This window comes from Sander lucioperca, chromosome 13, assembly GCF_008315115.2.
Source record: "Sander lucioperca isolate FBNREF2018 chromosome 13, SLUC_FBN_1.2, whole genome shotgun sequence".
Lineage (NCBI taxonomy): Eukaryota > Metazoa > Chordata > Actinopteri > Perciformes > Percidae > Sander > Sander lucioperca.
In genome coordinates this window covers 7,152,835-7,178,559 of record NC_050185.1, presented here as the reverse complement: position 1 = coordinate 7,178,559, position 25,725 = coordinate 7,152,835, and the positions used below count along the sequence as shown (strand labels likewise).

General features: G+C 39.5%; 1 protein-coding gene and 1 pseudogene across 3 annotated transcripts; both read right to left on the bottom strand.

Annotated features, from left to right (window-relative positions):
* Positions 1-309: 309 nt before the first annotated feature.
* On the bottom strand, positions 310-24,868 carry LOC116058104 (annotated as a pseudogene).
* LOC116058101 (beta-glucuronidase-like) lies at positions 526-9,906 on the bottom strand. Of its 3 annotated transcripts, none has more exons than XM_035990896.1 (12): positions 9,602-9,906; positions 8,767-8,952; positions 7,795-7,976; positions 7,401-7,543; positions 7,071-7,258; positions 6,209-6,361; positions 5,818-5,993; positions 5,573-5,722; positions 4,922-5,006; positions 3,385-3,561; positions 2,674-2,809; positions 526-1,260 (listed from the first exon to the last, which is right to left on the bottom strand). In XM_035990896.1, the coding sequence occupies exons 1-12, from the start codon at positions 9,815-9,817 to the stop codon at positions 1,109-1,111; spliced, it is 1,944 nt and encodes a 647-aa protein (XP_035846789.1). In that variant the 5' UTR covers positions 9,818-9,906; the 3' UTR covers positions 526-1,108. The 3 variants fall into 3 exon arrangements, with proteins under 3 accessions (XP_035846789.1, XP_035846790.1, XP_031166589.1); XM_035990897.1 differs by having other exon boundaries at positions 5,573-5,719; positions 5,815-5,993; positions 8,767-8,948; XM_031310729.2 differs by having other exon boundaries at positions 5,573-5,719; positions 5,815-5,993; positions 9,602-9,904.
* Positions 24,869-25,725: the final 857 nt, after the last annotated feature.

Here is a 25,725-nt window from a genome sequence, read left to right as displayed (position 1 = left end):
ACAGTACACTGGTAGGAGCGAATTTAACCATGTATCCAGCTAATTTAAATAGCTCACATTACTGTATTGTGTTAACTTCATTTCATATTTTATGCGGGGAATTAGCCATTCCATTGTTCGCCTGTGTTGTAGCCAGACCTATTTTCGCTGTGGATGCGAGACTATGCCATCATCAACAATCAACGCATCACTTATTTATTATTTTGAGTTTTTGACAGTGACTTAAGCAAAGACTGCAAAGTACTATAATGTGCACTACAAAACTCTGGGTGGGAATGCTTTGGGGGGAAAAAAAATATAGCTTGCATATTGAGTACATATTTTGTCTTTAATAGCTTGATTCATATCAAAATTGATTATTTCTCTTGATTGTCATGTATAAAAATAAAACACTTATGATTAGATTCAGCATTGCAATTCACATTAACAGTACATGTTTTAAGCACTTTTTAAAAGCTAAAACATGCTCACATCAAATGCTCAGAAATGACAGTGGCTTCCAACACAGTTGTTAAATTAAACTGCTAAAACACTATTTTGTTGCATTTATTTGAGAAAATGTGTCCCCAAACACATGGAGGAAAAGAAAATAGAGGAGATGATGTGGTAACCCCTTTCCTTTACAGTGTCTTTGTAATGTAATGTGATGTGCTTTATCTGCCAGGTGGACTCCTATCACCGGACTGCAGTAAAGGTCAGAGCTAGGCACTGATGAAGGATTTTGATTGGTTGTTGACCTTTTTATGATAGCAGCATAGACTTAATATTGACTGTTAATTTTACAGTCAATGGATAGCAGTGGAAAGCACTGCCTCACACACGTGTATCAGAATATCCTGTAACAACTAAATAAAGTGGTACCCCTTCATTCTTCTGATCCTAATACTATTCTCACAATTATTATAAAATGTAATTTGCACCATTGATGAGGCACTTAGAAGCAATTTTTTGTCAGCATCCAAAAAAATTATTTGCTGGAAAAAAATTTCTAGGTACGCTCGACTGCCCCTAGAAACTGACAGAATGTTACCAGCATTTTTTTCCCATGAGGCAAAGTGTTTACTTGGAGTCGAGCCTGTCCTGGAATGCATGCACCAACCGGCGGGTGTCAGAATGAGCAGGGGTACTTGGTCCAAACAGGTAGTCTGCCCGTTTCATTTGCCAGTCTCCAGTACCTCTCTTTCAGGATGAATGCGGCTGCTTTGGGCTGCCTTTCCCTGGTGAAAATACCCTTCTTGTTCCCCACCACTCGTGTGATCCCTGCAGACACAGGAGGAATCAACAAGAACCGCGTGATGCACAGGGAACCTTTGGAATTGTTATGGAACATAAGAAACCTGGTTACTAATATCCCTATATGATTCAAGGGTTTTAAGGTTACTGATCACCTGTGCAGCAGTGTCTTAGACTTGTGTTTTCTATGTTTTACAGACAGTGATGGGAATAACGGCATTATAAATAATGGCGTTACTTTTTTCAGTAATGAATAATCTAATTGACTCTTGAATTAACTCTTCCCATCTTATTAACGGCGTTAACGTTACTGCCAAAAAATGTGGCGCGTTACTATATTTGAAGCTGTTTTTTTTCATCAGACCAACTAGATCTCTGAGCCGAGAGGCAAAGACTTTTTTTTACTGTTCTTCCTTGGTTAGTGGGCAGTGCACGAGACAAGCGCATAAATGCTAACGATTGGCTGAGGTTGAGTCAAATTTCATGGTAAGCCAATCAGAGGTAGAGTTGGGCAGGTGTTCGAAAGCACGCATAGTCGGACACAAAACACAAGTGAGTTAGTCAACGAGAGACAGGTATGGCGAGCCCAAATAATCCAAAAGTAGCCTTCTCTAAATGGAAGTATAACCATTACTTTTCCCTCCAAGAAATTAAAGGAACGAATGTAATTGTGAAATGCACATTATGCCCTGGGCAAAAGTGCCTATCCACGTCGGTCTCAAGTAATTCAAACATCTGTTGTGTTATTTGTATCGATCCACTAGATAAACATAATATCTACATACATGGCATTTGAATGGAGGCTAGTCTCACTTTGTCCCACAGCAACATTAAAATAGTTTAGATTTACATTGTTTCTGTTAATAATGTATTGTATTAAGTGTCCATTTCATTATAATATTCAGATTTATCATAAATAATTGAACATGCACATGTATTTTAAGTTCTGTTAAAGAGGGGTGGAGGTGGGGTCACATTTGAGCATTTAAAAATGTACTTGAAAGTAACGCAATAGTTTCTTTCTGAAGTAACTAGTTACTTTTATAATTTGTAACTGAGTAACTAATTTAGTTACCTTTTGGAAGAAGGAACTAGTAACTGTAACTAATTACCTTTTAAAAGTAACTTGACAAACAATGTTTTACGGATGAACAACCTGCTGGTGTCCTGTAAACTGCAACTTGACTGGTTGGCAGAGGCATACAAACGCAAGGCAGTATTTCTAGTTTTAGCAATGTGATCTGTGCATTGGACGTCACTGTAACAGACTTTTTTAAGTTGATTTCATCTACTTTGATGCCCCTCCAGCTGGTAGCACTCTAGGCGACTGCCTTTAAACAGCCCTATCTATAGTTTTAACAGAACCCTCAATATATTGTAGAAATGGGGGGAATAAAAAGCAGTTCTTGTTCTACAGGTTGTGATCTCCAGCTGCAGTACCTTGTACAGTCATGAAGTCGGCAAAGTTCCAGATGAGTTCACCAATGACATACTGCTTCCTCTTCTGGTCCAACACGTTGTGGTAGCTCTGCAGGACTGCCTTCTGGTACTCCTCAGAAAACATCACGGGTGGATCCTGGAGAGTGAAAAGACAGCTTCTTACCCCCGGCATTACCATGTTTCTGGGAAAGTCAGAAAGTCAAGTAGAACTTTATTTGTACCCAGATGGGCAATTGGCTTCGCAGCAGTGACAACTACACAAGATCAATACAAATACAACAATTAATAGCAAAAATGTGAACTTAATTAAAAAAAAGCCATATTTATTTGGTTGGTCAAGCTGATATTACCTTACCCCATTTGAGTTTATGAATGAGTGTATATATCTTGTTAGTTTTGACTAGTGGGTATTTGAAGCGGGAACCAGAAGACAGGGTCTGAAACTCTAGGTGCAGGGGGTGGGTGCTGTCAGACAGAATGGATTCAGCTTTCTTTAACGAGAGTTTTTTTTATATAGTTGTTAAAGAAAGCAGAATGCAACACATGCAACGCAAATGTGTTGCAATCAGAATCTCTAAGACAGATGTGGGGAGGCTGAAGTTTAGCAAAATCTGAATTGCAGCCTTAGGATGCTACAAAAAAAGTTATATAAATATAATTTCTGGTGCACTACAGTCAGGTAAGTGGATGTGTATTTGTATGAATCCTTACACTGTGAAACCCTGCCACTGCATCTGCTCCATATTCACTCTGGATGATGGGTTTCTGGTACTTTCCATACCAGTTCTCAAACTGAGTTTTGAGCTGGATGGGGATGACCTCCAGGTGGCCTGGATCATGGTACCAGGAGAAGTAACTGTTTACACAGATTACATCCACATAGGGAGCCTAGAGATGAGATAAAAGACTAAATATGACACGTCCATGACATTCCTGTTGTTAAACACAGTTTGATCAGTTTGTAACCTGGTTCACGTGGGGTAGGAAGTTAGGAACGATAAAAGTAGGGTCAAGGGTAATTCCGAGGTTGTGGATCTGGGTGGAGGGGGTGACGAAGGAGCCATCAATGGTGAGTGAGAAGGTCAGGGTGGTGCAGGTGAGGACATTTGGGCCAATAATGAGGATTTCTGGAGGAGGCTGCAGGTAGTCAGGGACTGCTAACTAATCAGTATCTTTAAGCTACAAAGACCACCCTGAAAGATACTCCTACAGCACAAGAATGTGAGTCATGCCAACAACTTAGTCTGACATTAGGTCAACAACATCTGAAGCTCAGCAGCATATCTTGACAATCTGACTTTTACTCCCTTATTTTTAATTAGGCCTTATAAGCAACTTCAATCAAGTGTCAAAAAACCTAATTTATAGGAAATTATACCTAATTCTTGAGTTAAAAAAGCAGAAATTATGAATTATTTAGACTAATAATAAAGGAAGGATAATCACAGAAGGGTCAACGTTCAGTCGGGATACTGTTTCAGTTTTTTTTTCAAATGCTAAACAATTTAACAAAACACCCAAAATTCAATGAAATTAGAGATCCGATGTTTTGTTGTACTTGCGAAGCGCATTGTATGGAATCATCCATGTTATTTTTGGGTAATCCAAATTAGGTAGTTAAAAAGAAACTCATATTTCTGATATAGACATTTAGACAATGGGTCAAATTTGACCCAAAGACAACACAAGGGTTAACTATGAGTGATGTGGTCCTACGTGAACACCCTATTTTATCCCAACAGTTTGGGTCATTTCACATGATATATTTCCATCTAGGTTGTTTTGTCTGTGCTCTCCTCACTGGTTTGACGGGTGGGGCTTATGTGGGAAAGGGTGACCACTTCCCAACCAAGATTTAGCAACATTTCAGTCAGAATCTGACGACAGTTGTGGCGTTATTTGTTTATGTCGCCAGCGCTATTAATCGAATCTGATCAAACCACACTCACACAGTCCTGATTATGTAGATTATTTCAGTTCAAGTGAATAAATAATCACAGTAAATAATAACAAATAATGTAAAGTTTAACTTTGATTGTTGCTTATTTGGTCAGGAATATTTCATGTTTTTAAAAGACAGACTATGAACATCAAAGCATGTAAACATGTTCTAGTAGAAACCTTGAATACAAATATGAACCTGAACATGAACGTAATATGGGACCTTTAAATAATAAACATGATAAACTATCAAGGTTTTTACTTTGACAAACTATTGATATTAAAGTGAGTACTGTTAAAGACTCACCCCTCTGTCCCTAGCATAGTTACTGTCTGTAATGAAAGTGACAGGTCGGCTTGGATCCAGAGCTTTGGTATGTTTTATCAAGGTCCTGTAAGAAAAACAAAAAACACCCATAGGTGTTTACATTGACAGTTTTTTTTATGATAACAGTGTTATATAATCACTATAATGTCACAAATCACTAATACTAAAACTACTTTAGTCTGTTACAACTTCAGTGTGTACATTGTTACAAAACCAATATCCCCTCTGGAGACAAAAAGTTCCCCACCCAAACTGCTTTAGTTGATGGGTACGGTAGTTGGGCGGGTAAAGTATTTGTCTTGTCTGTTTGAGCTCCAACTAGTAGTGTTGAGGACTACTCTTACTGCATTCCACATATCAGAGTGAAGGGATAGGCTGTGACTGAATAACAAACCAGACAAACAAACAAACAAGTAAGTAAGTCACACACACACACACACACACACACACACACACACACACACACACACTTCAGAATTTAAAGGCACAAGACATACTGGGGTTAGGAAAGAAAAAGAGTCAATGATCTTGCATCCGACCGGGGCAGCAGATAAGTCAGTTTGTGTATGAATGAATATTTGATCCATTTAGTGCTTAACATTTACAGTAATTGAAATGACCAGTACTCACTTGAAATAGAAGTCAGCAGGGGGCATCTCTGCAGCCGGCTCATTGGCTACTGACCACATGACCACAGAGGCATGGTTCTTGTCCCGACGTACAAGCTCGTCCATGACAGCTAGGTGATGGGTCAGGGAGGAGTTTCCAAAACTGCGACTACATCAGCAAGGCACCAAAGACACATCACACACTGAGTTGACATCTTATTGAAAAACTAAACTAAAACACCAGATGTGACCAGTGACACTCACATGTCTTTGATGCCCACCCCCGGGCACTCATCTATCACCACGATGCCATGGCGGTCACACATCTGCAGGATCTCCTCAGCATAGGGGTAGTGGCTGGTGCGGAATGAGTTGGCCCCCAACCACTTCAATAGGTTAAAGTCCTTGACAATCAGGGGCCAATCGAAGCCTTTACCTCGAATCTACAGCACAAGGTAAACAGAGGAAGGGAGGAATGGATTATTAAACTTTTTCTACCAAATGTTCTGTCTGTTATCAGAACTGAATGTCCATGTGACTGATTTAGAGTCAAGACGGTCTGTAGATGTTAGCTCATGTTACAACACATATGTTGCCTCAAAGCTAAACGACATCAAGTCTTTTGCTGAAGGTCTTACTTCCCTCTAGTGGTACTCACATCAGAGTCCTCATGTTTATTGACTCCATGGAAATAGAAGGGCTTGTTGTTGATTAGGAACTGTGTGCTGGTGACGTTGACTGTGCGGATGCCAACTGGTAGAGTATACACATCCTCATACGTAGATCTGCTATCGGTTGCCATTAAGCGAACCTAGATGTTAAAATGCAAATGTCAGAAACATACAGCAGACATTGTAAATAGAAGAGGTTGTGCTAAATACTCAACACTACATCGAGTTGGAGAGCCCACTCTTACACAAAATAACAACTCACACCTCAAAGCCGTGCAAAAGACAGCAGATGAAGAAGAAAAGTGATAATGGTAATGGTGTGGTGGTAATTTAAAACTATAAATATATTGTTTAATTCAGCCAGCAAAAGATTAATTTATTTTCATCTCATTTCAATATTTTTCTCTATTATCCATCATTACATTTTTAAAGCAAGGGAGCAAAAACGGAGCATACGAATTGGCTTTTTGTTTCACAATTTAGTAATTTGCAAATTACAGTTTAGCATGATCAACAGCGCTCTGGTTTAATGCGACAGCTTCCTGGTTTCAGACAGCTGGTGTTCTCCAAAATTACATCTCATAAAGCCTTAATCTACTGAACATGCAGAGCACTATAACAGGTACGTGAAAGATGAGAGAGACAGCCGCTAAGCTAGGTGGTAGAATTGGGTCATTTTACATTATTGTATTATTAGAAACAGTAACTTCTCCCCCTGAACACAAGGTGGAGGAAGTAGTCTTGTGATCTTCCTGGAGGTAAGTATGCTGTTGAGTGGATTAAACATACCCTACAACTATAATTAATTAAAAGATTACTTTGGCATGTCTGTTAACAGTGTCGTCTTACCTCCATAGAGTAAAGGTAAGCTGGATTCTCATGCATCAAGTACGGCCACCACAGATTGACATCTACTACTTTGAGCACTCCAGATGGCTCGCTGGAGGAAGCCACACAGCGGCCATTTTTGTCCATCAAAGTGGCCTTCAGGGTGGCTGTGGCAGCACCTTGGACTGACACCTTGTAGTAGACTAGACCTGAAACGAAGGGAAAACAACACTCTGAACAATGTCTCATAACTACTCATGTAGCTCCCTTAAAAATACTTTAGTGCTAAAAAATGATGATTTTAAATTGACTAAATTAGTAGTTTCATTGTAAGCCCATGTATTCATTTACCAGTGTTATCCAAGAAGTCAGTCACCACAGTGATGTCATCCACATAAGCCTTAGGAGTAGTATACAGCAACACAGAACGATGTATGCCAGCATAGTTGAAGAAATCAAAGTAGATGTTTTGCACAAAAAAACCATCAGGATACCTGTTGAGCAATTATGTTTTTCTTATTATCTGAATAGTCACTGACAGGTACACATTTCACTCAAATACATCACCAAGAATGTGATGAAAAACATTTAGGTTAGAAGATTCTATCCATTGATTCCCTTTATAAAAAAACGAATATTTAAAAAAAACTATTAATGACTTGAAACATGTTAATCGGAGCAAATCAAAAATAGTTTGCCTCAGTGAAGTGAGCACAAATTAAATTAGGAATTCGTTTCAAGTTACTTGGTGTGGTCGTCCATGTGCTGGATATTTCCTGGAGGAAGAGTGTCCAGAGTCAGAGTGTTGTTGACAGCGATAGTGATCCTGCATGGCTGAGTTGGGTCCTTGCGGATTAAACTGCCTATCTCAGCCTCAAAAGGAAGATGGCCACCGTTATGCTCTGTCACTTTCACTCCATTCACCCACTGCAAAGGGTAAAGACAATGAATCCAACTTATTGTGATCACATTGTTACAAGAGGTGGATATTAGGGGTGCAAGATATATCGACTCAATATCGTTATCACAATATATCGAAAGCGTCGCAATAAGTATGCAATATTTTGTTTATTTTATGGAGCGCTGCATCCCGTCCGTTGGCTGTGGCTTAGTTGTGTTTGATTTAGAGCCCACTTGAAACGCTATAATGATCATGTTTCATTGGCCAGTTACTGTGCCACTTGCACGTTAGTGCATGTCAGCGCACGGGTCCAGTACGTGACAAACCCTATGGAGCGAACCACGTGTGTGCATATTTCGACAGAGTGACAGTGTAAGTGAAGAAATAGATAGAGACAACAAAATGGAACGAATCAGAGAAGTGAAAGAAAAGTTGTGTCCTGTTCTCTTTATTTATTTATTTATACATTTTATACTGTCCAACCAGTAAAAACATCCTATTCTGTAGACATGGTCCTTATTTATTTATTCATGTTATTCAGTTGAAATAAACCTTGTGTTGTATTTGTTATTAATCTAGTTTGATGCGTTTTCCCATAACTTTTGTAGTTTTACATAGGTTTAAAAATATCTAAATTAATATTGATATCGCAATATTCATAATCGATATCGCAATATCACATTTTGTCAATATCGTGCAACCCTAGTGGGTATAAAGGTTTGGTGTCATATTTTAAAACTGCAATAATGTAGACAGGTGACTTTTATTTCTCCAACTCTGACTGGAGGTGATTGGGAAGGCATATGTGATACTCACCACTACTGAATAATAGTGAGCACTTCCCACTCTGAGAACCACTCTTGTTCCTTCATCGGCGATCCAGCGGGCAGGCACCACCACCTCTCGCTCATACCACACCCAGCCAATGAAATCTCTCAGTGTGGGGTCCTGGGTGATGTCATTGTAGCTGGCAGGAACTGGCATGTCAATCACTGGGCCCGTCTAGGCAAAAATGAAACAGATTTTATTATATACAAAAAATATATTTATATCAGTGGACTGTACTCAGTGGGGAGTGTGTATTTACAGGGATTATTATAATCAACAATACTAATACCACCATGTTAATAATAGGGAGTTAATCAAAGACTGTATTTTACTTAATCTTTATTTAGCTCCTGTGACAATGGTTGGATCCCATACTGGGGTCAGGAGCCCACAAATCTGAGGGGTCACAAGATAATTAAAAGCAGGGTGCAACTTTTTTTGTCCACCAGCCACATGGTTAGTAAAATTTCAAATCTTACAAGCCACGTAATACATAACCACTGTTTTTTTTGGCAGGTAAAGTGAAGCAAATCTACCAGCCACTTTCATATTTTACCAGCATTTGGATGGTGGATGGTGCTAACGTTAATTCACACTTCTGTGACAAATATGTATAGTTTTTCGGTCTTTTCTCTGTGTTTTTGTTTTATTCTTACATAATACTATTACTTTGTGTCTTATGGCTTCTAAAAAAAAAAAACACACACAATCTGAGAAAAAGAAAATAAATCATATACGTCATACAAAATCATTCTAACTGTCAAACGAACAAAGTGAGCTGCTTTATTTCGTCGGAGCTGCTGTTAGCTACTGTCCTGCTCACCTCTGCCAGGCGACTTTTGTACCATGCCTTCTCGAAGCCCTGGTTCCTGTTTGGGGACTTGTCTGCCCTGAAGTCCCACCGCCCGTTCAGCTCCTTCACCTCTCTGGAGGAAGACTCCCGGGGGAAGAGCATGCCGGTGTCCAGCAGACATACCGCTTCAAACACAGCAAAGAGGCACAAAACACGAAACACACCGAGCCTTGCAGGTACGGGCATCCTGTACCAAAGAAACAAATCTCCTCCGCGCTTTTCTCGTGGATTTTCTTTGCCGAGTCCCTCACGTGATTTGTTTTGTAGTCACGTGACCGAGCTGCGTTCGGTGACTGTCGAAGATTTCTTGTTTAAGAGTTGAGCTGAACATATCAAATAAAAAATATTTTATTAATACCTGAGTCCGACCTAATCGTGAATATATTACGAGATAATGTGTTCTGTAATTTTTTTTTTTAATTATTCAATATTGTTAATGTTTTTGGGAGATCAAAGTACGGATCTTACAATGAAACATGAAGGTAGCGTCGTATCCTGGTCGTTCCTTTCCTCACCAAATTAAAAGCCCTGGCCTGGCTGGCAAATGTCAAGGTCGTCAAAAGAAAAAAATCACTAATAGAATATATTTATAATCTACGCGTAACGTTACTATTTTTTTTCTTTTCTAAATCCACATACCGTAAATTTCTCGGCACTGGTCCTAAATCATCATTCACGGATGCAACACTTAGCCCAAGAGATGACACTAGATGGCGCCAGACACTGGTACATCAAAGTCAAAGTCAGAGCACGACAGCACAGAAGCATCAGTTCACTCATTTTGTAAAAGTGTACAATAGAAAAACTCCAAATCCCCTAATTTTCTTACAGCACATGGGCGGATTAATCTAGGGAACCCCGGGGTAGAAGAAGTAAGGGGAGGTTAAAGAATGGTAACTGTAATGGGCACTTCTGTTTGCATTCCTCGAAATGTAATCTGATAAATTGATAATTCCCAAAGATTTTATATCAAGTATTGGTGCAAAAATCCATTCAGAAATTGCTAGACAAAATGTCCTCTCAAATCAATGTTAATTTTTTTTTATCTTACTGAATTTATATATAGTTATCTTTATTTTGTCTAGCTAGGATGTTTGTTAGCTAAAATACACTAGTAGAAGTAGTAGAAGTAGCACACCTTGTGATGAGTAGATTGAACTTCATGTGTGGAGTGCCCCTGTAAGATCATTAAAACAAGTCTCTTATCAGATTTTCTTCTTCTTCTCTTAATCTTGTTTAGCAATGTAGGCCTACAGAGTAGTGATAAGGTATAGGTTAGGTATATAAGGTATCGATTTAATAAGGGATTAAAGCATATAGATTCAATAACTGAAAACAATACTGGACGCATGCTATTAAGCGCCAACCTTATGTGACATAGGATTTTAAAAATCAGCTATGTGAGCATATACAGTATTGCTCCAGGCGGCTGCTAAGCCAACCACAGATCTTCACCGTGACTAAGGAAAGTCGGTTTAATTATCAGTGCTGATACAGTTTTAGTTTATTTGATAGGTTTAAATGTTGAAAGAGCAGTGTGTTTAATGACATTAATCTCCAGTTGTGCAACATGTATTGTGTAAATAACAATTACAGCTGGATCCAATCCAAAAAAACATCATAAAAAAGAAAAAAGAGTGCCTAAAAAGGCTTTTAATATAATGTCTACAACATCTTGTAAGTATACTGTTATTGTAGCTACTGAATGTTTGAAAGAAATCTTTCGTCCAGCTTTTTTTCTTAAAGTCTGATTGCAGTCATGCCATCAACAATAAACACTTAACAACAACAAGTCACTTATTTATTATTTTTGAGTTTTTTGAGTGTTTTTTGAGTGACTTAGAGAACCAGCAAATACTGCAAAGTACACTTCAATGTACTCTACAAAACTGAATGCTTTGGGGGGAAAAAAAATACAGCTCGCATATTGAGTACATATTTTGTCTTTAATAGCTTGATTTATATTAAAATTGATTCTTTCTCTTGATTTTCACATTTAAAAATAAAACACTTTTCTGATTAGATTCAGCATTGCAATTCACATTAACAGTACATGTTTTAAGCACTTTATATCCTTGACTTTTTATCCTTGACGCCAAATGCTAAGTAATGACCGTAGCTTCCAACACATTTAACAGTTTAATCAAACTGCTAAAACACTATATATTACATTTATTTGAGAAAATGTGTCCCCAAACACATGGAGGAAAAGAAAATAGAGGAGATGATGTGGTAACCCCCTTCCTTTACAGTGTCTTTGTAATGTGATATGCTTTATCTGCCAGGTGGACTCCTATCACCGGACTGCAGTAAAGGTCACAGCTAGGCACTGGATTTTGATTGGTTGTTGACCTTTTTATGATCGCAGCATAGACGGTTAATATTGACTGTTAATTTTACAGTCACTGGAGAGCAGTGGAAAGCACTGCCTCACACATGTGTATCAGAATATCCTGTAACAACTAAATAAAGTGTTACCCCTTCAATCTTTTGTATCCTAATATTATCCCCAAAATTATTAGAATTGTTATTAAATGTGAATTGCACTATTGATGTGGCACTTAAAACCAATTTTATATCGGCATCTAAATACATATAACAGATAGCTGGAAGAAACGTTATAGTGTTGGTGGTTTAGTTCATAATTGCAGACCATAGGAAAAGCAGAGTGACATTTCATGGTGGTTTAATCGTATGGGTACACACTAAAATGGTTTTGCTACGTTTTGGTTTTTAAGCGGGTTTTTTTAGCCAAAAGTGATTTCCGTGCACACAAGTGTTCAAGCTCCAGTAGAAGAACTAATCTCCGTTTAAACTAACACGCCCAAACCTCATATCTCCTCAACATTCTCGTATACTGGACTTAAACAGGAGGCAGCATGTAGGCCTATACTCCGCCCCATGCTGGTAGTTGCCATGGTAACTTTAGTAGCTTAGTCTCAGAGAACAAGACGTCATGACCGATATAGTCTATATCCACGATGTTCCACTTCCGGGATTGCTCCGATGCCACAGGAAATTCCGCCGGATGCATGTATTTTCGCCAATGTCCGCTTCCTTCTGCTTTCTTTGTGTTGGAATTTTAAACTCCAGTGGATTCATGAGGACTATGGTTAACTGTTCCTCAGATCTCTGCAGGGTAAATTGAGACAGCTAGCTAGACTAGCTAGATCTGTCCAATCTGAGTTTTCTCTCGCACGACTATTTTACAGCAGCTCTGTGCGGAGCTTAGCGCCACCCATGACAATTGTGATTGGTTTAAAGAAATGCCAATAAACCAGAGCATGTTTTTCCTCCCATCCCGGAATGCTAAGTGGACTAGCCAGACCCTCCTCCGCTCCACATTGTGTAGATGGTCTGGCAAAGCGAGGCTGTGATTGATAAGACCCAATCAGGCCGTGAAACGTTGGTGTCAGTGTCGGTGTTGCCAAAGGTCTCCGTTTGCAGCTGTTGAAACTGCATCACAACCTCTGCATCCAAATCAAAACGGGGTCAGAAGTGTTTTCAAATGTCTCCAGTTTAGGGGCTCTGAAACATCAGAGCAGTGTGAATGGGAGGTGTAAACGTAGAAAAAAAGATATTCGTTTTTAAACCAAAACGTAGCAATGTAAATGTAAAGTGTGAATTAATTAAATGTTCTATACTGTATGTGCTTAACTATACTGCTTCCAGAAACTGACAGAATGTAATTTTTTCCCATGAGGCATAGTGTTTACATGGGGTCAAGGCTGTCCTGAAATGCATGCCCCAACTGGCAGGTGTCAGAATGAGCAGAGGTATTTAGTCCAAGCAGGTTCTGTTCATTTGCCAGTCTCCAGTACCTCTCTTTCAGGATGAATGCTGCTGCTTTGGGCTGCCTTTCCCTGGTGAAAATACCCTTCTTGTTCCCTAACACACGGAAGATCCCTGCAGACACAAGAGGAATCAACAAGAACCGAGTCATGCACAGGACACACAAACAAGGGAACCTTTGGAATTGTTATGGAACTTAAGAAACCTGGTTACTAATATCCCTGTACACAACATTATCAGGTTACTGATCATCTGTGCAGGAGTGTCTCTGACTTGTGTTTATGTTTTACAGATGAAAAACCTACTGGTGTCCTGTAATATTCTGTATACTGTCCTATAGTATTGTCTACAACAGTCAATTGGTGGTCCGGGAGCCACATACAGCCCACCAAAGCTTTCCATCTGGCCCGCAGAATATTAACCTTTAGAAACCCACCGGACCGCTGGCGATCTCGGCCCACTTTAATCGTTTTAGAGGCTGTGTGGAATCCATTTTAAAGCTAGAGTGAATTGGTATCATATTAAACTGGCTCACCTAAGGCATTTTTTTCTTTTCTTTTTTTAAAAATCCAGTCTGTTTAGAAAGATTCTGGCCATTGAACAATTGTAGTTGATGATCCCTGTTCTGCAATATCCATAGAGAGAAGATGCCAGTGTGAATCTGTTGTAGGAAGGTCTGGGCAGGATTGAGACAGAGGGCTAGATTTATCAAGCCATTTGCGCCTGTTTCCAGGCGTTAATTGTTTGCAAAGACTGACTTAACCGATGCGGGCTATTTACAAACAGGGCGCACTTGGGTAAAATCGCAGATTGCCTGCCACATGAGTGAGAAGAGGCAAGTTGCGCTTTCAATATGCGTTCGTGGGAGGTTCATGGGAAAAGTGGGAGTTCCACCCAAAAAGGTGGGAGGATATGCGTAAAGTGCGCCTAATCCCACGGTATTTACAAAGACTGCCAGGGGGAAATTCTCCAGAATGCGCGTTTTTCTGTGTGTAACAATTTACCTTATTTAATGGCAGCAGTGATCCAAGCAAGGAAAAGGCATAGGCCAAGACGGCGAGCAGACAGAATTTATGCCACGAGAATCACTCTTTTCCAATTAAGCATACCAGAAATCATCCAACGTTACAGATTAAGCAGCCATGCAATAATTCAATTACTGAAAGGATTTTTTTTACCTCCTCCACTTCTCTCCGTGGAGATGATAAGGAGTTGATTTTATTTGTTATGGCAATCCAAATTGAATTTTTTTCCGAGGGTGTGGATGTTCTGCCCTGTAATGTGTTCAGGTTTGTTGTTACTTCATGCACTAATAGGTCAATTTCATTGTCACAAAATTTAAGCTTGCGCTTTCTTTTTCTCGTAGGAAGATCCATGATAGATACATGCGGGCCCATTCTTTGCTCTTTTAGAGGCGCGCTAATTATGCTAGAGGGCGGAGTATGCGCTGATTGCCTGATGGGTGTCAGGTTTGATAAATACTACGCAAAAAGAGGAAGCATAGCGTGTGCTATTACCAAACTCGCATAAACAGACGCAGCGTAAACTGCGCTAGTGTTAGTAAACCTACCCCAAAGTCTCTTCAATCTCATTAACATAAACAAAATACTGAAGTTTAGATGTGGTTCACTGTGTTGTTCACTGCTGCTCGCTGTTATATATGAACTGAGACTGCTGTTGTTATAGATTTATATACAGGAACAATCACCAAAACCTATGGCCCATAGCTAATCACAAAAATATCTGATATAGATCTTGTGGATCACCTCGAGACTAGTGCTGCAACTGAGAATTATTTTTATTAATGATTTTTTTTCTTTCAATTAAAATTGAGGAAATATTCACATTTGAGAAGTTGGAACTGGTGAATGTTGGCATTTATTCTTAAACAAGACTAGGTCAAAACCCTAGTGTATGGCTGGACCGTATGGTCAAAATGCTTAATTGTGGCCAAATTGTTACAGGGATAGTCAGTGGTGAAGTCTATAATGTGAATATAGATATTACATGTCCATATTTTGTAGTGCTGACCAAGTATTTTCATTGTCATCATGATATTTACATTATGTATTAACATGCGCACATCGCAAAAGACTGTCTGGAATGCGATAAATATGTCATTTTATTTAGGGATGGTTACCAATACCCGGTATTAAAAGGTAATTTTGGTATTTTTCAACCTTGACCCTATTTTCTTATGCATTTGTGTCTAAGTGACTAATGTGAACAAAAATCTTTAAAATTTGTCCAGTATTGAGCGAGAATGCTGTAACCAGCAGCCGTGAACTAGGCTGCAATGTAACCCTATGGGGCAAATGCACACCATCAATGTACATCCACCAAAAGTAGTTGTTTTTGTCACTGATAGGCTCAGATTGTTGTAGATCACACTGATTAGACGTCAGTGTAACAGACTTTTATAATTTCATCTACTTTGATGCCCATCCAGCTGGTGGTGCTCCAGCCGACTGCCTAAAAACAGCCCTATCTATTGCATTACCAGAACCCTCAATTTGTTGTACAGTACTGTATACAAAGATGGAAATAAATAGCAGAATCCAATCTGCATACTAACAGGAGCTGTGTATAAACTGGGAGAAATTACTGAAATTCTGGTTCTACAGGTTGTGATCTCCAGCTGCAGTACCTTGTACAGTCATGAAGTCGGCAAAGTTCCAGATGAGTTCACCAATGACATACTGCTTCCTCTTCTGGTCCAACACGTTGTGGTAGCTCTGCAGGACTGCCTTCTGGTACTCCTCAGAAAACATCACGGGTGGATCCTGGAGAGTGAAAAGACAGCTTCTTACCCCCGGCATTACCATGTTTCTGGGAAAATGTGTTCTCTAAGACAGATGTGGGGAGGCTGAAGTTTAACAAAATCTGAATTGAAGCCTTAGGATGCTACAAAAAAGTGATATAACTATAATTTCTGGTGCACTACAGTCAGGTAAGTGGATGTGTATATGTATGAATCCTTACACTGTGAAGCCCTGGCACTGCATCTGCTCCATATTCACTCTGGATGATGGGTTTCTGGTACTTTCCATACCAGTTCTCAAACTGAGTTTTGAGCTGGATGGGGATGACCTCCAGGTGGCCTGGATCATAGTACCAGGAGAAGTAACTGTTTACACAGATTACATCCACATAGGGAGCCTAGAGATGAGATAAAAGACTAAATATGACACGTCCATGACATTCCTGTTGTTAAACACAGTTTGATCAGTTCTTTATGAGCATCAATTACAAATAAAGGCTGTGATGATAACCCTTTTTGTAGAATAATGTATTCATTTATAATGACATAAAACAGATGTTCTTGTATTACCTGTAATGAGGCAAAATACAAACCATTATTCCCATTACACTAAAGTGAATGTTTTTGCCATTTTCCAATTTTATATTATATATATAGTATATTACAGTATAGTTATATAGTACAGCCTTTTCTCCCTGTTGAGGTCAGGTAGAAGGTACCATATACACCAGACCAGCACTAATACAATTAATGGATTAATTAATGGAATTGGCAGTTTTCTCACTTTTGGCCATGAGAGAGTGCAGCAGCAGTAATTACAGGTTGTCAGGGACTGCAAACTAATCAGTACCTTTAAGCTCTGAAGGATACTCCTCACAGCACAATAATGTGAGTCATGTCAACAACTTAGTTTGACATTAGGTCAACAACATCTGAAGCTCAGCAGCATATCTTGACATTACTCCCTTATTTTTCATCAGGCCTTATAAGAACATTCAATTGAGTGTCATGGTCTGACTTGCAGCACTGAGAGACACAATTTTGCCCTTCTGTCCTGCAAATGTTTTTCCAAACGAGTGATCTTCACTCTACATAGTGTGTAGAATAATGTGATGATTATATGATCAGCATCTGCCCTTAAAAACCCTAAAAACACATTTGCCCTCAACTTCTAACTATGAGTGATGTGGTCCTACGTGAACACCCAATTTTATGTTTTTTTCAGTTTGGGTTATTTCACATAAATATATTGTTGTTTTGTCTGTGCTCTCCTCACTGGTTTGATATGGGCGGGCTTACGTGGGAAAGGGTTACATCACTTACCAATCAGGATTTATGGTCGTTTATTTTATTTATTTAGGTCGTAATGACAGATAACTTTATGACCGTTGTGGTGTTATGTCACCAGCACTGTCAATGAAATCTGATCAAACCATGCTCACACAGTCCTGATTATGTAGATTATGTAAGGGTTCATGCCCGACGAGGAGTCCATTGTTAAGAATTAATGGACGACGGAGGAGGCCAGAACAGCACGTTGCCCCCGCCGAAGCTGGCAATGTTGCATTTGACATTTGCTCATTTATAATAAAACCTATATAAAAAGTTTTAGTATCTGACTTAAAATGTGAGTTGTTAGTATCTCACATGTTCTGCTTGTATGTAGCTAACCTTTTTGTCGTTAAATGACTTAAAAGAGTAGCTAAGAACCAAGTTGTAAAGCAGTGTTCTGCTGCTCTCTCTTGGTTGAAAGTTTGAAGTCAGCATCACTTGTAGCCATACCCAACACAATGGTGATGTCACTGTGTACTGACACACCCTGGAGTACATGTCTAGTACATCACTGCAGCAAGTTGAGAAGCTAGCAAAAACTAAGTTTTTTCAGGAGGTGTTTAAAACACTAATTACTACTAATGTGATAAATAATAAACACAACAAATTATCAATGTACTGTGCAGGTTTTCACTTTAACAAACTCTTGATATTGAAGTGAGTACTGTTAAAACTCACCCCTCTGTCACTGGCATAGTCAGTTGTTGTGACAAAAGTGACAGGCCGGGTTGGATCCAGAGCTTTGGTATGTTTTATCAAGGTCCTGTAGGAAAAACAAAAAGCAGCTTTAGGTGTTTACATTAGAAAGTTTTTTATGATAACAGTGTTATATAATCACTATAATGTCACAAAACGCTAAACCTACTTTAGTCTGTTACAACTTCAGTATGTACACTTTGTTCTCCACAACCCCCAATACTGCTTCACTTGATGGGTACGATAGTTGGGCAGGTTGAGTATTTGTCTGCCCTGTTTGTTTGTGCTCCAGCTATTAGTTTTCAGGACTACTCTTACTGCATTCCATTTATCAGAGTAAAGAGGGATAGGATATGACTGAATAACAAACCAGTATCACACATGCACACACACACGCACACGCACACACACACACGCACACGCACACACACACACACACACACACACACACACACACACACACACACACACACACACACACACACTTTAAAGCTTTACACTTTTTAAACGTTTGGGACTTTGAGTAGTATCCTGGTAGCCCAGTTCTTCTCTATCTCTATTAAATAAAGCTTAAAATGTCCCAAAATACATCTGAAAACTTCAGAATTTTAAGGCAAAAGACATACTGGGGGATAGGAAAACAAGTCAATGATGATGTATGAATGAATATTTGATCCATTTAGTGCTTCACATTTACAGTAAATGAAATGACCAGTACTCACTTGAAATAGAAGTCAGCAGGGGGCATCTCTGCAGCCGGCTCATTGGCTACTGACCACATGACCACAGAGGCATGGTTCTTGTTGACGTACAAGCTCGTTCATGACAGCTAGGTGATGGGTCAGGGAGGCGTTTCCAAAACTGCGACTACGTTGGCAAGGCACAAAAGACACATCACACACTGAGTTGACATTTTATGTAAAAACTAGACTAACACACCAGCTCCACCATGATTTCAGGTTAACCATTATCTACATGTGTATGCAAAAACAGTGAGGACTGGTCAAATTGTAATTTTGACGTGATTTCTGCTAACCAGTCCCTAATGAAGCTCAGCGCAAATTCTTTCAGGAAGACATCAAATAACCCATTCACTACTCTTTCTTCTTAAATCAAATCAGCTGTTTAGAGGTGTCACTTTTTAGTTAAACCAATCAGATTTGGCCATGAAATTCAAGGACCAATCACAGCATTACAACTCTGCTTTAAATCTGTTCTCTCCCTGTGTGTCAGCTGTCGTTTCAGGCAAAGCGCTCAACCCTCCACCTCCCCTGCCGCCTCCTCTCATCGCTCCGTTGCCTCCTTTGGTCTGGTCTCTGGACTCCTTTTCCACCGCCACCAGTGTCTAGACTCCATCGGGGGTTATGTCCTGGTTCTCTACCCCTCTAAAAATATTATTACAATGATGGAGTCTAATCTCCAAAGACCCTGTACATTTTATTATGCATTTGTACAATAAAACGTTTGCATATCTGCAAAAGAAGTCTCTCCTGATTGAAATAGCATTGAGACAATCAAGAAGCCTAGCTAACCTAAAACCCTCACTGGGTTTAAATGAAAAATAAAGCTGGATATCATCTGCATATAACTGGTAAACAATATTATATCTGTGTATGATCTGTCCGAAGGGCATCAAACATAAAGACAATAGCAAGGGCCCCAGAATCGAGCCCTGCGGGACACCACAGGACAGTGGAGAGGAATCTGACACAAAATCTCCCGTACAGACAGTGAAGCTTCTGTCATTAAGATATGATGAAAAACTGTACAGAGCTATGCCTGATATGCCCATCCAATCATGTAACCTCTTAATCAGGATATGATAATGATCTACTGTGTCTAATGTTGAGCTGAGGTACCAAGAAGTACCAACTCAGAACAATCACCCACATCAGAGGTCATTGAAATATCATTAGAAAGCCTCAGCAGTAGAGTGTTGTTTCTGAAACTCTGATTGAAACTTACCATAAATATTGTGCCTCTCCAACACAGCAGTTAAACACACAACCTTCTCTAAAAAATTTCGACACAAATAGAAGTTTAGATATAGGCCTATAATAGGCAAAACAATACCTAGGTTGATTTTCTTTAATATGGGCTGGATGGAAGCATGCTTAAAATAGAAAGGGACACATCCTGTCAACAAAGAGGAATTTACAATCACTGAAACAGCAGGGCCAATATAGAGCTAGAAGATAGCTTCATTTCTAATCAAATATATAAAAAAATCAATTAGGAAATACTTTCTTTTGAATACGCTGTTGTTATTTTCCAAATGAAAGTCCAAATTTGGCACTTCTTAGATAATCCTAACTTAGACAGGGGTGAGGTTTATGTACAGTATATTTTTGTTGCTCTAATTTAACAACAGTCAGGAGGTTTTCAAGACTAGTGGTAATGGACACCACACTCTCATCTGTCTCCGTCCTCATACACTGTGACCAACAGTAAGATGTTCATGCTGTTGCCCACTCTGAAACCTCTAACACATAAAGATCACAGCGATGTGAGCAGTGACTCTTACATGTCTACGATGCCCACCCCCGGGCACTCATCTATCACCACGATGCCATGGCGGTCACACATCTGCAGGATCTCCTCAGCATAGGGGTAGTGGCTGGTGCGGAATGAGTTGGCCCCCAACCACTTCAATAGGTTAAAGTCCTTGACAATCAGGGGCCAATCGAAATGGATTATTAAACTTTTTCTACCAAATTTTCTGTCATTTGTCTGTTATCAGAATTGAATGTCTATGTGACTGAGTTACAGTCAAGACGGTCTGTAGATGTTAGCTCATGTTACAACACATATGTTGCCTCAAAGCTAAACGACATCAAGTCTTTTGCTGAAGGACTTACTTCCCTCTAGTGGTACTCACATCAGAGTCCTCATGTTTATTGACTCCATGGAAATAGAAGGGCTTGTTGTTGATTAGGAACTGTGTGCTGGTGACGTTGACTGTGCGGATGCCGACTGGTAGAGTATACACATCCTCATACGTGGATCTGCCATCGGTTGCCATTAAGCGAACCTAGATGTTAAAATGCAAATGTAAGAACAACTCTTTTAGACATTGTAAAATAGAAGAGGTTGACCACTCTAACACAAGATAACACACACACCTAAAAATTATCAGGTGAAAATGGGTAATTAAAACTTTAAATATATTGTTAAATTCGGCCAGCAATGTTTTTTCCCCCCATCCCATTTAGCTATTTTCTCTTTTAGTTTTTGATGTATAGAATAATCATTACATTTTCAAGCAAGGGTGCAAAAAGGGAGCATAACAATTGGCGTTTCATTTGACATTTTATAGGCCAAATTAATGCAACAGCTTCCTGTTTTCATCTGCAAGGAGACAGCTGCTGTTCTCCAAAATTACATCCCATAAAGCATAACTCTACTGATCATGCAGAGCACTATAACAGGTACAAGAAAAAGGAGACAGAAAGACTAGATACTTACCTACACAGTGTACGGTGGTAGAATTGGGTCATTTTACATCATTGTATTATTATTAACATATGCTATAACTTTAGCTTAAGCTTGAACACAAGTTGGATGATGTAAACACGTGATCTTCCTAGAGGTAAATATGCTGTTGAGTGCATCAAACAACATTTACCCTTCAACTGTAATTAATTAAAAGATAAGTAAGTAAGTAAGTAAAATGTATTTATACAGCGCTTTTCACAGACAGGGTCACAAAGTGCTTTACAATGTGCATAGACGATAAAACATAGTAGAGAAATAGTCTAAGAATAGAATAAAGTACAAATACAACAGATAGAATTATCAATAAATAAAAGACATAGGTTACCCAAAAGCTAGCCTGAACAAGTGAGTCTTCACTTGTCCCTTAAAACAGTCCACATTCTCCGCAAACCTAATGCTGGTTGGCAGAGCATTCCGGAGTCTGGGTGCCATAGCGGCAAAGGCTCTATCCCTACATGTCTTCAGACGAGTGCGTGGCGTGGATAGCAGATTTTGGTTGATAGACCTGAGAGACCGGCAGGGGTTGTGTAGGTGAATTATATTGGCAAGATAAGCGGGGGCCTGACCATGTAGAGCCCTATAGGTTATGGTGAGAATTTTGAATTGGATCCTGTAGGTTACAGGAAGCCAGTGAAGGGAGCAGAGTAAAGGGGTGATATGGGTGTGCCTGTTTGATCTAGTAAGTAGCCTAGCAGCAGCATTTTGAATGGACTGCAGGCGGTGAAGGACAGATTTGTTGAGTGAGGAGAAAAGTGAATTGCAATAGTCAATACGGGAGGAAATGAAGGCATGGATGAGCATCTCTAGTTCTGACTGAGAGACCACAGTCCTTAATTTGCTAATGTTACGTAAGTGGAAAAAACAGGATTTGGTCAATTATTTGATGTGAGTTTCAAAAGATAGGGATTTATCAAATGTCACCCCAAGGTTCCTTAGAGAAGAAAAAAGATGATTCTTCATCAAGCCAACTGCCTTATTACTCTCACAAATCTAGTGGCAATGCTCATGGGACTATGGCACCTGAAAGTCACTTTGGCATGTACCTGTATGTAATGTTGTCATACCTCCATAGAGTAAAGGTAAGCTGGATTCTCATGCATCAAGTACGGCCACCACAGATTGACATCTACTACTTTGAGCACTCCAGATGGCTCGCTGGAGGAAGCCACACAGCGGCCATTTTTGTCCATCAAAGTGGCTTTCAGGGTGGCTGTGGCAGCACCTTGGACTGACACCTTGTAGTAGACTAGACCTGAAACGAAGGGAAAACAACACTCACACAGCGTCACATAACTAGTCTTTGGTAGTTTACAAAAGTCCCATATAGCTTTATTGAGCAGTTTACTCCCTTACAAATACTTTAGTGCTATGATGATTTTAAATTGACTAAATTAGTAGTTTCATTGTAATCACATGTATTAATTTACCAGTGTTATCCAAGAAGTCAGTCACCACAGTGATGTCATCCACATAAGCCTTAGGAGTAGTATACAGCAACACAGAACGATGTATGCCAGCATAGTTGAAGAAATCAAAGTAGATGTTTTGCACAAAATAACCATCAGGATACCTGTTGAGCAATTATGTTTTTCTTATTATCTGAATAGTCACTGACAGGTACACATTTCACTCAAATACATCACCAAGAATGTGATGAAAAACATTTAGGTTAGAAGATTCTATCCATTGATTCCCTTTATAAAAAAACGAATATTTAAAAAAAACTATTAATGACTTGAAACATGTTAATCGGAGCAAATCAAAAATAGTTTGCAATTACATTTTTGTCATTTTTTGAATAGTCACTGATGGGTACACATTTCACTTAAATACGTCATCAAACTAGAAAAGGCTAGATTCTCCAAATAAAGGAAAAGCTCTTTAATTATTTGTATTTGTATGACAGTAAGAATTGAAGTGTCACTGCTAAGTGTCATCTGAATTGTAAGGAAAAAAAATATAACGAAATCTGTTGGCAGTTTAGCAATAATGATATCACCAACCATTCTAACCCAGCGCAATGTACACCAATGTTGAATTCTGTAACTGGGTGAAAACCTTAAGAATTAACTGTAATTTATAAAAAAAACTGCTAAATACATCAAGAAACTGAAGTGATCACACAAATGAATGTAGGCATTTGTTTTACAAGTCAGTGTTTTTATTAAAATAAGAAAGAAGAGGTTACTTGGTGTGGTCGTCCATGTGCTGGATATTTCCTGGAGGAAGAGTGTCCAGAGTCAGAGTGTTGTTGACAGCGATAGTGATCCTGCATGGCTGAGTTGGGTCCTTGCGGATTAAACTGCCTATCTCAGCCTCAAAAGGAAGATGGCCACCGTTATGCTCTGTCACTTTCACTCCGTTCACCCACTGCAAAGGGTAAAGACAATGAATCCAACTTATCGTGATCACATAATTACAAGAGGTGGATATAAAGGTTTGGTGTCATATTTTAAAACTGCATTAAGTGAAGCAGATTACTTTTATTTCTCCAACTCTGACTGGAGGTGATTGGGAAGGCATATGTGATACTCACCACTACTGAATAATAGTGAGCACTTCCCACTCTGAGAACCACTCTTGTTCCTTCATCGGCGATCCAGCGGGCAGGCACCACCACCTCTCGCTCATACCACACCCAGCCAATGAAATCTCTCAGTGTGGGGTCCTGGGTGATGTCATTGTAGCTGGCAGGACCTGGCATGTCAATCACTGGGCCCGTCTAGGCAAAATAAAACTTCAACATTTGGATCAGTGTAATATATGTAATATAAAAATATATAAAATATGTAATATATTACTGTCAGCGGTTATGAGGAACGTAAAAAAAACTTTAAAAAAAACTATAGCTGCTTTATTTCGTCGGAGCTGCTGTTAGCTACTGTCCTGCTCACCTCTGCCAGGCGACTTTTGTACCATGCCTTCTCGAAGCCCTGGTTCCTGTTTGGGGACTTGTCTGCCCTGAAGTCCCACCGCCCGTTCAGCTCCTTCACCTCTCTGGAGGAAGACTCCCGGGGGAAGAGCATGCCGGTGTCCAGCAGACATACCGCTTCAAACACAGCAAAGAGGCACAAAACACGAAACACACCGAGCCTTGCAGGTACGGGCATCCTGTACCAAAGATTCAGTATTTGCCTGAACAAACCTCCTCTCCACAGTTTTATTTGTTCTGTACACTTGCCACCAATCCTTAAATAGGGTTCAGTGCACATTAACAGAAACAGTTAAAGATTCAGCAGAGAGACACATTAAAAGGCCGTGTCCTTACACCACCTCCACCAAACACCCTGCCAGGCATGCTGGGGTCTGAGCAAGCACCAGCATGTACACTTGCCACCCATTTTTAATTGGGTTCAGCGCACACATCATTAGAACCAGTTAAAGATTCAGCAGAGAGACACATTAAAAGGCAGTGTCCTCACACCATGTCCACCAAACATACTGCCAGCTTAGAAGACCTCACCACACATGCAGCTACTGGCTAGCACAGTCAAGCAGGGGTTTGAACACACATCAAAGCATGTATGCTTACCACCCATCTCTGATAAGGTTCAGCTCACCACAAGCTGCACCAACGCTACAAAGAACTCACCAAGATTCAGCACGAGAAGACATTAAATAATGAGGTCTTCTCACCATTTCCAACAACCGCAGCCACCATTTCTAATCACCAGCACATCAGGTGGGTTTACTCCAGGTGATCGGCTTTCCTCACACAATTGTGTACGTTTAGTCAGGGTGATGCAGTTTCCTTACAATTCTTTTTTTTTAAATTATTATTATTATTATTTTTTGGGCATTTTAGGCCTTTATTATGCAGGACAGCTGAAGATGTGAAAAGGGAGAGAGAGGGGGAATGACATGGAACAACAGGCCGCAGGTCAGAATCAACGCTCAACCAGGTGAGCTATTCAGGCGCCCCTGTTTCCTCACAATTCTTAATACATTAAAAAAATTAATAATAATAAAAAAACAATATTTGTTGTATTTGACTGTTATGTTGTTTATGACTTTATGA